Here is a 14,034-nt window from a genome sequence, read left to right as displayed (position 1 = left end):
CTGTATCAACGTTTAATTTAACAAAAATCCTCACTGAAAAGAAATGTCTTTTTAAATTTCCGAAGCAAAAATGCCGAAGAAATTGAAAATCTCGTTTTCTATTTCAAACGTCAAAAAATGTCTTCTTTGAATTCACCGGAATGTCAATCTAAGACAATTTCACAACGAAAAAAATCCGAAGAGATTGAAAATCATGTTTTCTTTTTTAAACGTCAAAAAATGCCTTCTTTAAATTCACCGGAATTCCAAGATAAGAAAATTTAAAAAATGTCTTCAATAATTTTTTTTTCTTTCACGACATTTTTTGCCTGGAATTCGGCTGCAGCAGTTGAAATTTTACACACTTTTTTGTAGATTGTCTGGTGGATATTAAGAATTCAGATAAAGGATTTTGCACATACATTATCGTTCATAATTGTATGGAAATTGGAAGCACGCGCACTGTCACTTCTACTTTGAACTTCCATAACTTTTTATTCTGATGATATTTTTTTATCAAATTTTCTGCGTAAGAAAGATCAACTATCACACTGTTGTATCACAATATTTGAGCATTCTGCAGTTTGTGTGGCCTGAGATACAGTAATTCTACGTAAATCTGACTTTTCGGACTCTTACTATTAAAACTGCAATATCTTAGAAATTATGCTACACTTTTTTTTTTAAATTTTGCAGAGTGATTGTTGAAATACAAAGTTGGCATTTCTGAAGTTTTTGAAAAGTTCTACACGCAGCGAAAAGATTTTTTATTTCAAAGGAAAGTGCAGCGAAAACAAAGGAAAATTTCCTTTGATTTTGGGATAAATAAAAATTTCTTTGTTTCAAATGCATTTTCGTTTGTTTCAAAGAATTTTTCTTTTGAAAAATCTTTGATTCAAAATTTTGATACTTTGAAACAAAAAACAGTTTCTTTTGATTCAAAGTTGCTTTCTTTTGCCACAATGTAATTTAATTTAGATTTAAAAGCATTTATTCATTGAACCATTTTCTATTTATTCCAATTGGAAGCATTATTTTCTGTTGTTTTGAAATTCCTATTAGGAATTTCAAATAATAAAAAGAAAGGATTTCAAATTTGAAATTTATTTTTATTCACAAATAAATGAAACACTGGGTCACCCACTGGTTCACATCAATCGAATCATCCGGTTTAAATTTTCGTGGACCTGATCGCTGGATTGGAGCGGTGTCACCTCGGTTGAGGCATCCAGGGACTTGGAAAACCATCTATCGGTCGTGGTCCTGTAAAATTTCAAGCACTTATTGAAAATCTTCAATATTCATTCTTTAATTAACATAAACTTACCATACTTTATCCTGAATCCTCTTAACTAAGCTAACTCTGATCCACATTTTCACTCGACCAGCCAAACCGTTTTAAATTCTTTTAACTCAATGCAAAAAACCTTCTAAGTTTGAAGTTTTTATTTTAAGAAATTATTCCTTTGCATTGAATACATTTTTCTTTGGTTGAAAGGAAATTTACTTTGTTTCCAAATAAAAATGCAATTGAACAAATGTCTTTTGAATCAAAGAATTTGTTTAAAATCAAAGTCCAAAATTATTCGATTCAAAAAATTAATTCTTTCTTTCAAAAATTATTTATTTGAAACAAAACCATAATTCATTGATTCAAAGAAAACAGGAGATTGAATCGAAAAAATGAATTTTTTGAATCAAAGTCAGTTTTGTTTTGTTTCAAAATCCAAGTTTTCTCTGCGTGTATCGATGAGATAAAAAGTTACGCGAGGTACAATATTTCAGGTAACAACCAATGTCAGAGATGTTTTGACTGATTTGTAGATGCAAAAGATATTGTTCTCATGAAACGTCCAAAATTCTATAGAAATCGCATTAAAGATTTTTTTTCCTAAATCAAAATTATCGAATCACGTTTTCTATTCAATTTGCGATGGAGTGTTCCTCAAGAAATCTAAAATGAATGATTCTTAAAGAAAATCCAAAGTTTTTGCGATATTTATGTAAAACGGTGAACTACGTTTTTGGCTTTCTTACAGAAAGGCATAGCGAACGGTCAGTTGGGGATATCATTAATTAAGGGTCCAAGACCCCACTTTATATATACCAATCGACTCAGCTCGACGAGTTACGATGATGTCCGATGATTGTTTAAAATTGTTCTTTTCCATAGTAAATATCATGCTCATGTTGGCTCCAAAAAAGGTAGCCATTTTCTCAGCAGCAGTTGCCAGCAATCGCTAAATTAATTACGGAGGCGATAGAAAATTTGACAAGCAGCAGACATCAGCAGAGAATCGATCCCACGCCATCTAGCATGAGAGTTTAGGAGGCTAACCCCTAGACCACTAGTGAGCGTCGAGAAATGTGGCTCTCAAACTTGAACAGTTTGAAACATTTTGATAGTAAATGAGCTCGTTGAATATCAGTTCGTCTATCCTCCAAAACACGTACTGGCCACCTTTTTTTTATATGGAGTTTAGTAATTTTTGCTTTCGATTTCCTTTAATCATAACCTTTTTTATAAATTAATCATATATAATTCAGAAATAAGGAATCCATTATTGTGTAATTTATTTCCAAAGATAATTTACACTCTGTAAGAAAACCTCCAATCCACTGATAAGTGTATTAAATCGGGTTTTTTGTAATTTTTCACTTGCACCCTTTCTGGTCCCAAGAATGACCCTTTTCCCCGTTCTGACTCCAAACAATATGATCGCATTGATCGCTAGAAATCAAGATTCGGGAATGTAAGTGTAGATGGATTGGGCACACGCTGCGAATAGATGTGAACGAGATTTGCAGAGAGGCGCTTGAATGAAATCCAGAAGGACATCAAAGGAGAGGCAGACCAAGGAACTTGTGGCGGCGAAGCTTAGCCGCCGAATTCCGAACTATCGACGAGAATCTTGACCAAGTGAAGACGCTGGCTCCAGATCGTCAACAGTGAAGGTCTTTTACCACGGCCCTTTGCACCGGAGAATCGACGCGGGACTTTTAAGTAAGTAAGTTAGAGAATTTGTTTCAGATTTCTCGTCGTGACGTTCTTCTAATAAACGAGGGATTAAAAAAATACATAACCAGAACATACATCGCAGAATTGGGTTCGAATTTCTAGTTGCTGGATGTTTTCTTGATAAACAATCAATATGAACTAGTTTATAGAAATTAATACTTTTTCAAAATTAACAATAAATTTATCCACGAACTCAATGCCCAAACTCCCACCCTCCTCGTTGTGGATAAGCTTGGACATTTCCAAATCCCTATTTTCCCCTCAAGTTATCCACATGATATGCGGACTAAGTGGCCTTAGTGAATGTGCAGGAAAAAACGATTGAATACCGCGCGGACGGCAGTAGTGCAAAGAGGCACCCGTCGAAATGTGGAAAATCACCGACAGCGGAAGAGGCAGCGAGTCCGACTTTTCCAGGAGAAAAAGCGCCGCCTGGAGGAGGAGGAGCTCGAGGAGCTGGAGCAGCTGCATCGTTCCCAAGAAACACGAAAGTTCTATCCGAAACTCAACGCATCCCGCAAAGGCACCCGGCGAAATGTGCCGGGATAAGGACGGGAGTATCCTGACGGACAATCGTGAGGTGATCACAAGGTGGAAGCATCACTTCGATGAACACCTGAACGGCGCACATGCAGGAGATCATAATGGTGGGGGAAGGTACATCGCCGGCGTAGCCAACGACGTAGAGGAGCCACTCCCAACGATGAGTGAAGTTAAGGAAGCCATTCGCCAGCTGAATAGAAACAAGGCGGCTGGGAAGGATGGTATCGCAGCTGAACTCATCAAAATGGGTCCGGTCAAGTTGGCCGATTGCCTACACCGGTTGATAGTCCGGATCTGGGACATAGAACAGCTACCGGAGTAGTGGAAGGAGGGGGTAATATGCCCCATCTACAAGAAGGGCGACAAATTGGACTATGAGAACTACCGAGCGATCACTGTCCTCAATGCCGCCTACAAAGTGTTGTCCCGAATCCTACTCTGCCGCCTAATGCCACAAGCAAACAGATTCGTGGGAAGTCATCAAGCCGGCTTCATGGAGGGACGGTCAACGACGGACCAGATATTCACATTACGGCAAATACTCCAAAAATGCCGGGAACACCAAGTCCCTACGCACCATCTATTCATCGACTTCAAAGCCGCATACGACACGATCGATCGTAACGAGCTATGGAAAATCATGGACGAGAACGGCTTTTCCGGGAAACTGATCAGACTGATCAAGGCGACGATGGATGGAACGCAGTGCTGTGTGCGGATTTCGGTTGAATTGTCGAGTTCATTCGAATCGCGCAGGGGGCTTCGACAAGGTGATGGTCTATCCTGCATGATGTTCAACGTGGCGCTAGAAGGTGTTATTCGACGAGCGGTGGGCGAAATGCGGGGCACGATTTTCAACAGATCCAGTCAACTGGAGTCAAAGCGAGGTGGTTAGACCAAGTGGAGCGTGATCTGGCGAACGTGGGGTGCCCGAGAAATTGGAGAACGGTTGCCATTGACCGAGTGAATTATAGGAATTATGTTCGTTAAGTTATGTCGTGAGACAGAATACTGTGTAAATAAAAAATAAAAAATAAAAATGATGAAATTTTTTCTCGGTTTTCATTCCACATTTCTGGATATCCTGGATTGATTTTCAATTTCTTGTGTTTTCGGTTTTCCTAGTTCACTCTCCACTCAAAGATATCAGTGGATGCACGTCACGTGACTTGCAGAATAGAACTCCTAATCTTAAACTATCTTAAATCATCTTACGGCAAAATTCAATCCCATTTTTTTTAAATTGTCTACATAATTTTGAATATATATTTTTTTATTAGGCGCAAGAATGAGCCTAAAAAGGAAAGAAGCATATTAGCTGTTTAACTACGGAAATGTTTTATTTATCAATCGGTAGGATTATCCTTTGATTGTGGCATAGGTAAAATTTAAATTTGTCTTGCGCCCTTCTGTGTTCTGTGCACTAGAATTAGATTTTTCCGCTTGGGAGTTAAGCTTGAGTGGGCTCGAGACAAGCAAAACTGGTCTCCGCGGTTGATCGACGAGAATCATTGCAACAAAGCTTCGCAGCACCAGGTGATTGTTTGCAATCCGGCAACGACGACGGTTGGCAGTAAATTTGTCAATAGCGAATAAAAATTGCAGACAGCCGTGCTTTAATGGCGTTCCGTGAAAAGTGGCTGGCCTTCATTTCTTAGTGCTAGAATATGTATAAATGGGTCTGTCTAGTCACGTCGCAGTAGATGATTTTGTTGCAACTGCAACTACAAATATTTGTTGCATTTACGAATTTACGCTAAAAAGTTTTGACGATAAAAGAAATCACAATCCGTAAAAGAGCTTTAGTTGGATTTTTTGACTTTTTTTTATAAACTTTTTAAAGAGATTCCAATTAATCCAGCTGAATCCCTTTAGCCATAATGTAAGGTGATAAGAGTAAGGCAACAGGTGATATCAAGCAAAAGGTTATCTAATCAATCAACTTTTATGTTGTGAAGACAAGCTAACACGCTTTCACCGGTTTATTAGCGAACAAATTTTGGATAAGCATTATGCAATTATGCACGATACTATCAAAAAATCCCATAAATATCAACGAAATAGTAGCTTACAAGTCGAACTAAAAAGCTGCAATAAATTAAAAGTTACATTAGGTTTGCAACTGCAAAGTCTACAGTCCCGTGATTCATGTATGACGTTTACCAGCCCATTTGCGAATAAGAAAAACGGTAACCAACAATGCAAAATGTAAGAGGCGTTTCCAAAAACAACGTATGCGACCTTCCCACAAGCCTTGTGCGGTTGTTTGGATGGAACACGACAGGCCAAAATAAACAGAAAGCGCCACCGGAATAAGTGCTCAAAACACGTTGTAATGGTCTTACCAAAAGTGGAATAAACCCATACCAACAAATCAGATCTTGTGCTGGCTTGCTGACTGGCTGGCAGGGCTGGCACCTCTCTCTCTCAATCAAGAAAAACAATATAAAATAAAGCAGAACTTACCTTTGCCATCGCTATTGAAGGTACCATTGAGGTTGCCGCCGATGCCGTAGTTGTTGCGGTTGTTGGGAGTGAAGCAGTTCGTCGTTTGCGGGCCCCCGAAACCGAAACTGCTTCTGGTGCCGCCGTCGCCGTTGCCGTTGCTGTTGCTGTTGCTGTTGCTGCTGCTGCCACAATTATTGGAGGCTGCCGATGTTGCTGGTGGTGCGATGACGCCATTGCTTGTTGTGCTCGATGAATGTTGCGGGAATGCACCGCATGATTTCCATTGTTTTAAAATTTCCTCCACCTCGTCGTGCAGCCGTTGCGTGTCACTGCGGAAATGGTAAGATATTAGACAAAATAGAACATAATGGTTATGGGGAAGATATCGTCTAATGATTCTGAACGGGTGTGAAACAAAATCGAGAAACTAGAGAGCCCAGCAATAAAGAAATGTATTTCATATATCATCATACATCAAGATAATTTATTTTAGAGCGATTTATCTTTTATATGACCTCGTGTGTTCTTTATAAAAGCATTTTAAACATTTTTTTTTCAAGTTCCTTTCAAAAGAAAAAGATATGGGTACTCAGCTGAGCTGAAATTTGTTAAGCCGATGAAAAATCAAACGGGGCCACATACCCTACCATCCACTTTTTTGTATAACTCGAGAACTAATCGAACAAACGAAACCAAATTCGGCGTGGGAGTATTTTTGAGCACGAGAAATGTTTTTATAGAAATATTTTTGAAACCCCTCTCTCTCTCCAATGAGAAGAGTGGAAGAGGAAGCGAGGCTTTCATACAACATTTTCGGATCACTCGAGAAATTATTATTCAAATAAAACTACAGAGGGTATCGAAAAGGTTTTTTTTTTCCTATGATTGTTTAAGGCTTCTTCCTCCATTAACAGGAGCGAAGGGGGAAGAGGAGCATCCATTTAGACCTCTGGTCCGATGGATTAAGAAATAAACAAACAAAACAAACAATTTGTTTTTTTACATAACTCGAGAACTCATCGAGTAGATGGTAACAAATTTGGGAGGGGAGAGTGTTTAGATACAATTTCATCTTGCGACCTCTCTAGTGAAAGGGTTTGACTTGTAGATGACGAAAAATAGTGTCGCGAGTTCGTTAGTGAAAGCTCCTAGTGTTAGTATCGCGAGAAATTAGTTTAGCTCCGATTTCAAATTGCGACGCCTCTCGTGAAAAGGTTTGACTTGTAGGCGACGAAAAAAAGTGTCGCGAGTTCGCTAGTACAACTTAATGTCCACACTCAGAATTGAAAAAAATATTAAAAATAATATTTTTCATAGTTTTTCAGGCTTTACCGTGCCCACTCACAGTGTTATTTCTCTGGGTGTAATACCAGGGATATTTCTTGGCGAGAAATATCTCGGTTAATAAAATTTGAGACATCTCGCGGTAGAAAAAAAAGTTTCAGTCAGCAAACGCTTAAAGCTGAACTAAAACCAAAAAAGGAAACGAAAATCATTTTTGACTAAAATTTGACAATAAAATGACAACAATCTAACAAATATGACAAATTTATGTCATAAATTTGACAAAAAATTGACAATATAATGACAAAACATTACAAAAATAAGACAAAAATCCGACAAATGAGAAAAAAATTGACAAATGTGATAAAAATATGACAAAAATATGACAAAAATATGACAAAAATATGACAAATATCACAAAAATATAGCAAAATGTTTACAATACAATGACAAAACATGACAAAAAATTTCAAAGTTATGACAAAATCTGACAAATATGACATAAATTTAACAATAAGATGGCTTATATTCTAGAAACCTTTGTCAAAAATAAATGAAAATGATGAAAATAAGACAGCATTATGACATCAATCTTATTATCATGACCAAATTATCACAAAAAATTGATAATAAAATGAAAAATGCGGTAAAAATGACAACAATCAATTTGTAATATTTAATAATTTTGTCATATTTTTACATAGTTTGACGACATAGTCGGATTTTTGTTCGTTTGATTTCAAATTTCCAAATATATTAATTTGTCTGATTTTTATCACAACTGTATGACATGATTTTGTCATTTTATTGTCATATTTTTGTCATTATTTTACCACGCTTGTCATAGTTTCTTTATATTTGTCATATTTTTGTCAATTGTTAATGGCATTTGTCATATTTTTGCCATAATTTTGTCATATTCTGGTTAAAATATTGTCATATTATTATCACATTTGTCATATTTTCTTGTTGTGTTAGTAAATATTTTTCATTGTATTATAAATTTCATTCATATTCGTCAGATTTTTTTTGTCATAATTTTGTCAAACTTTTACCACATTTGTCATATTTTTTCATTTTATTGACAACTTTTGTCATATTTGCGTCATAATTTTGTCATATTTTGTTATAGTTTGTCATAGTTTTTCCCCCACGTTCTTCCCACACGCTAACTCGCCAACCCGAACACTCATTTCTAAACATTCCCACCCCTTTACACCATTAGTGAAAGACGTATTTTTTATCAAAATCCTTCAAAATAGCGATCTCAGCAGTATGAAATTTCCACATGTGTAGCGAGTCGAACAATCTTTGTCACCATTCAACTAAACTTAATGATAATAGAATGGAGCTTTTTTCACTTTCAGCAATGTTTGCCTGAAACCAGGGTTTCCAACATTTTTTTTTCAAAAAACAGGGAACTGGCGAAATAAAAATCAGGCAAAATCAGGCTACGTTAAAGTAACGGAAATTTCGCTCAAAGTGATGACCTTGTTTTTTTTTTCACTCTAATATGTGTTGTGAGCCTACTTGGTTGAATATTTCTACTGCATCAAGCAATCGAAAGATTTCGTTTAAATCCCTTTTTTAAATAAGAATTAACGGGAATCTTTCGATTGCTTTGATTCAGTCACATTTTCACTTTTTCACTTCACTCCAGTTCCTTACTACCCATTTTTTTGACATTCGCAAAAGTCAGGTAAACTCAGGTTTATTTTCAAAAATCAGGAAAATTCAATAGCTTATCAGGTTGTCAGAATCAACTTTAAGGTCTTCTTCTAGTGTTTTAAATGTTTTTTGAAAAAATATTGATAGCCCTAAGCGATAAATTGACTTTCAAAAACTGGTGTTTTTCTTGCGAGTGAAAACACACCTAAGTATTTTAAAAGTTTTTGAATGAAAAAGTGATTTTTTCACAAAAACATTCATTCAAAAAAATTGTTGAAGATATTTGTAAGCTAAATTTACGAAAGTTCTGTTTTGGAAAGCATTCTAACAAGGAAAAACCTGGTTGAAAAAAACTGTAATTTTATCCTGTTTTCTGTTAACCAAAGTATCAAATTTGATGGTTTTTTTCTGGAATCAATGGAGTGTTTTAGTTGTTTTTTGTACTGGAAGAAGATTTAAAATGATTTAGATTTTTGTAAAAATTTATTTAAGAGTGGTATTTCATTTATGAAAAATGCACTTCTGGAATGTCTGCTCTTATGTGAGAGCTGTTTGCACATTTTACGAAAAATTTTGTAGAAAAAATCGAATGTATTTCCGTCGGCGTGTCTTGCAAGTACCTTTTCATGACAAAATTTTGCCCAATAATTATTAAAAAATAACATTAGGAGCTAATTCCCTTTTAATTATATGCCTGTTCCTAAAAGTTTCCCAAATTCTCTAAACCCTTGTATGGAACACTTTGTAGCATTACTGTTTGGTTAATATCTCGGGTTGGTGAATGAGTGTGCAGAGAGCTTTCAGGACTGAGCATTCACGTATGAATCTACAGGGTCCGGCAATTGAAGTGCTACATTACATTGCAACTAACAAATAATTTTATCAAAACAAAAACTTTTTCTTTCAAAGTTAATACGATTTACGTCAAAACAGATCACATTATCAAAATCCATTGGCGCCTTTTGATTTTTTTGTCCTTGAGCTTAACCGCTCGCTGCAGAAGCTCAAGGCACATATTCTAAAAAGCCCGCAGCTGGTTTTTGTGGTATTTTATCCCGGGATTCAACTAAATGGCGCTTCAGAACTTCCAACCCGTCATGTTTTGTAGAGTAGACTTCGGGCTTCTTTATACCTTAGACAGCCAAGTCCATAGGGTTCAGGTCCGGCGAACTCCCCGACCACTTCGTGCTCGAAATTAACCCTCGAAAAAAAATTCGCACACAAAAATTGGAACCTCTTTCCTTCGTAAGCCAATGCGAAGTTCTGCTAAAAAACCACCAACCAAAACCAAATTAGGACGTGTCCACAGTTCGAGGACATGCCGTAGAACTATTTTCGATACGTAAATTGATTGATCTACACCTCTTCCTTCAGGGTGTTCGGTTGATCTTCACCAGGAAAGTACGGGCGATTCTGTCGTCTCGTGGCCTTTAATACGTTTGCATAGGTTCGTAATCTTTCTGGCAACTAAAATCTGTAGTTCTGTTTTTTTTTCACGAACCGCTGTATGGCGACAAATTCATCGGCAGACAACACGATATTCTTCAAATTTTTCATGCGCGGACCGCGTAAGCTGCGACTTTGCCCTTTTTACCCGCTCTTGCTTCTGTTCAAACGAGAGTTATTGAAATCTTAGGATTTTGTAAGGCTGAGCCTAAAGATCATCTTCATCCGACGGCGATTTTGATCCGGCGTATTAAAATCTATCGCCAATTTAGTGTTACTACGTCAAGAAATTCTCTCAGGGTGCATCTTGATGATCTTCACCATGGTAGGTGTCGCCACTGTAGCTTGACGATCCCCACCATACTATACTTGGATACTTCTGATCTCCAAGTATCTTCCAAATGCGAGCCAAAATAAAAAAAAATACATACACTCATTGGACAACTCACGAAATATGTCTTTCTACCATTTCACAGCCTGGAACTAGGCAATCAAAGCACTACGTTAAGGTTCGATGACTATTTTTAAAAAAAACACTTGATTACAAAATTAACAAAAATATCCTCTTACATCTTGGACATAATGTTAACAAGGTGACAAGATGTCATCTAACTCGCTTTTGTATACTTCGTAAAAATCACTCCTAAAGTTTTGTAGCAGTTTAATTGTCGGACCCTGTAGTTGGAATTGAACTGACCGATACACTGCAATAAATTAAATTGAATATTGAAAGCTGATACTGAAAATTTGCAGCACTGGTTGATGGCACATCGAACTGACGAAGTCAGAAAAATTATTGGTTATTTTAAATTTTACAAAAAGTAATTTAAAATTCTACAAAAACATGTGATTTTCACCCTACTAAGAAAAGGGGTTAATTGCAACAAACTTTGTTTTTAATGAAAAATCAAATGAGAACGTTTGAAAATTTATAGTTTTTAATATATTTGTGATGTCTTAACACATAAAGCACCAATTGCAGTAATTTTTGGTTTTGTTCAACTTAAATTTCACATTTTATTTAAATAAAAAATGTTTTTATTTGCATCAGGGTGCTGCATACATTTTTAATCACTCATAGCACAGAGCTCATAGCTAGGCAAGACTTTTAGCTTATCGGAGAAAAATTTGCACAACATTTCAGCGATCTATATTCAGTTTTTTGCTCGTCAGAATATAAAAAAAAATCTGATCTTTCCTGATGACCCTTAACCGTAAGTTACCGATCAAGTGCTTCACTACAACGCATGTTTCTAACTTTGATGACGATTTTGACAGTACATATTTACATACTATTCCACCACTCACGCACAGAATTTTGTTGAATAATCTACGGTTTTGATAGCTATCGATTTAATGATGATGGATTTTGAAGAAACTTTACAATTTTTTTCTTTTTCTCTGGCATCGTAAATATCTCGAAAACGCGTAAATTATAAAATTTCAAAATATAGATCAGATAGTACCTTTTACAGGCAACAAAGTGCTGTCCGATAACTATGAAATTAGCTATCAGCAAAAGAAAGTGTCCCATTTCAAAATGAACTAAGCTTTAATAGATGAATGTTATCCGAATTTTTGGTTGCTTGGAGTTTATTTTCTCAATTAGTAGTACACTTAAATTCTAAAGTAAAGAAAGCATTCTACAGTTTAAAAATTGTAATAAAACCATGCTACGTTAACATGTTTACGATGCACACTGCCGGCCAAAAGTTTGGGATCACCCTCTGAAAAACATGAAAATTTGGATCGGCCGTATCTCAGCCATCTTATTACATATTGGAATTCTTTTCATTTCATTTAAGAGATCGTAAGCAAAACCTTATTTGTGTGTATTTGACAAAATGTTAATATTGAGTTTATATGACTTAAATTTACCTTAAAGTTGGGACATTTTTTAAAAACCGAACTTAAAATTCAAACCCGATCATCTCAGGGTAGGGTGGATCAAATTCCAAAATTCGAATTGCATTCGAATACTTTTTTCATACTTATTAAAATATGTACATTTGTTTGATTTTGTGCAAAAAAAATTGCAATGTACTTAAAATATATAAAATAGCTACTTAAGCCATCGTCCAAAAGTTTGGGATCACCCCGTAGTATGGTGTAACGGCCAAAAGTTTGGGATAAGTCTTCGAAAACATGCATTTTTATTTCACACGTATCTCTGTTATCAAACAACGTGTTGTTTACTTGGTAAGCTGATTTGGAAGCTAATGAGTTGAACTTGCTTTATGGATATTTATTTGAAACATTTTTCAAGCCTTCTTTAGAACTTTAGCCAAAGTTTCATCATTTTCTGATGATTCCAAAGTTAAGTCGTTTTTGAGACAGCGTCCAATTCTGAAGTTTATTGACAAAAATCCAGAAAAGTCCCAATGGAAGACCCAAAAACAGCTAGAAATCAACTATTCGACCAAAGTTCCCATGGTTTAAGAAGTCATAGAGGACCCAATACACGGTAATTTCAAATTATTCAGAGACTGATTTGTTTTGATTCAGAAGTCTCACCATGTATGAAGATGAAAACAACTGAGTTGGAATTTATCAAAATTCTGAGTTGTTTTCATCTAGGGAGTTTCAAAACCTGGCACTTAGCGAAGACGCACACTTTTTCGAGCAAAATAGATGAAAACAACTCAGAGACTTCCGAAACCAAATTTGATTGTATAGATGCGATGGTCGGACACAATTAACGAAATAATCATGGTGAGTATAACTTTAAATTAGGAGGAACAAGACGAGCGGGGGCGCAACGAGCGAGGTGGTTAGACCACAGAGAACAGAGATCGGGCCCCGAACAAACATGTGTCGAATCCGTGTGTAAGAATTTAAATTGTCGGCCATTTTAAAACCGTTGAAATTGGCCCGAAAATCGCGCCACCTACTGGCTCTTAGCTAAGTTTTTATCAGATTTTCATTGTAAAAAAATTTCAGCGTGCAAAAATCCGAGTGAAAAAAAATTTTGCTGTCATTCTCAAAAGCAGGGATGCCAGATGATTTCGTAAAAATAAAGTCGTAAAAATATAAGAAAATAGGTACTTTATCTTTGGGTATGTGCGTACCCAAAAATAATAAAGTTCCAAAATATACCTTCATCTGATTTTAAAAGTTACATTTTCAGTCAAATATAGAAAGATATCAATTTTAAATGGCTCAAATATTTTCTGAGTTTGTTTATCTGCTCTCGCCGTAACTTTAAACGGAACAGAAAGGCTGTACGAATGGATTTACCGCTTAAATAAAACCAATACTTTCTATTTTTATAAAATGAATAAAGCTTTTTTTCGATACAGAACAAAATAAACCGATTCGTGTTATCATATTATTATATTTTTATAATTTTTGCATTCATCTTATTGACACAGAATTTAGTCTTTGAGACATTTGGCAATACAATCCTTCTATTATATATTTTTACAATTTTGCTTAGCTCTAATTATAACCTTCGGAATCTTTGTTGTAGACAATCGTTTCAGGTTTTTAAAGAATCCTGACTGGCTTGGTACATCGTTTCCATAATTAATGTGCTCGGAAAGGTGCTGTGATAATCTTAGCCTCCATTCGTGTTTTGCTGAATCAGATGGAAAACCAGATGGAATGTGACCGGTGCCAGCTGGGTCTTCTCGATCCTCAACGGCATC

The 14,034-nt window shown here is 35.9% G+C and overlaps 1 protein-coding gene across 2 annotated transcripts in view; it reads right to left on the bottom strand.

Annotated features, from left to right (window-relative positions):
• Positions 1 to 14,034, bottom strand: part of LOC129756498 (probable serine/threonine-protein kinase DDB_G0282963) — a 65,432-nt gene that overhangs the window by 10,992 nt on the left and 40,406 nt on the right. For both annotated transcript variants that reach the window (XM_055753403.1, XM_055753408.1), the window contains exon 3: positions 6,008 to 6,318. In XM_055753403.1, coding sequence (XP_055609378.1) covers positions 6,008 to 6,318 — 311 coding nt within the window. The remainder of the gene's footprint in view (positions 1 to 6,007; positions 6,319 to 14,034) is intronic.

Source organism: Uranotaenia lowii, chromosome 1, assembly GCF_029784155.1.
Source record: "Uranotaenia lowii strain MFRU-FL chromosome 1, ASM2978415v1, whole genome shotgun sequence".
In the NCBI taxonomy this organism is placed as follows: Eukaryota; Metazoa; Arthropoda; class Insecta; order Diptera; family Culicidae; genus Uranotaenia; species Uranotaenia lowii.
This window is presented reverse-complemented; position numbering and strand designations above follow the sequence as displayed.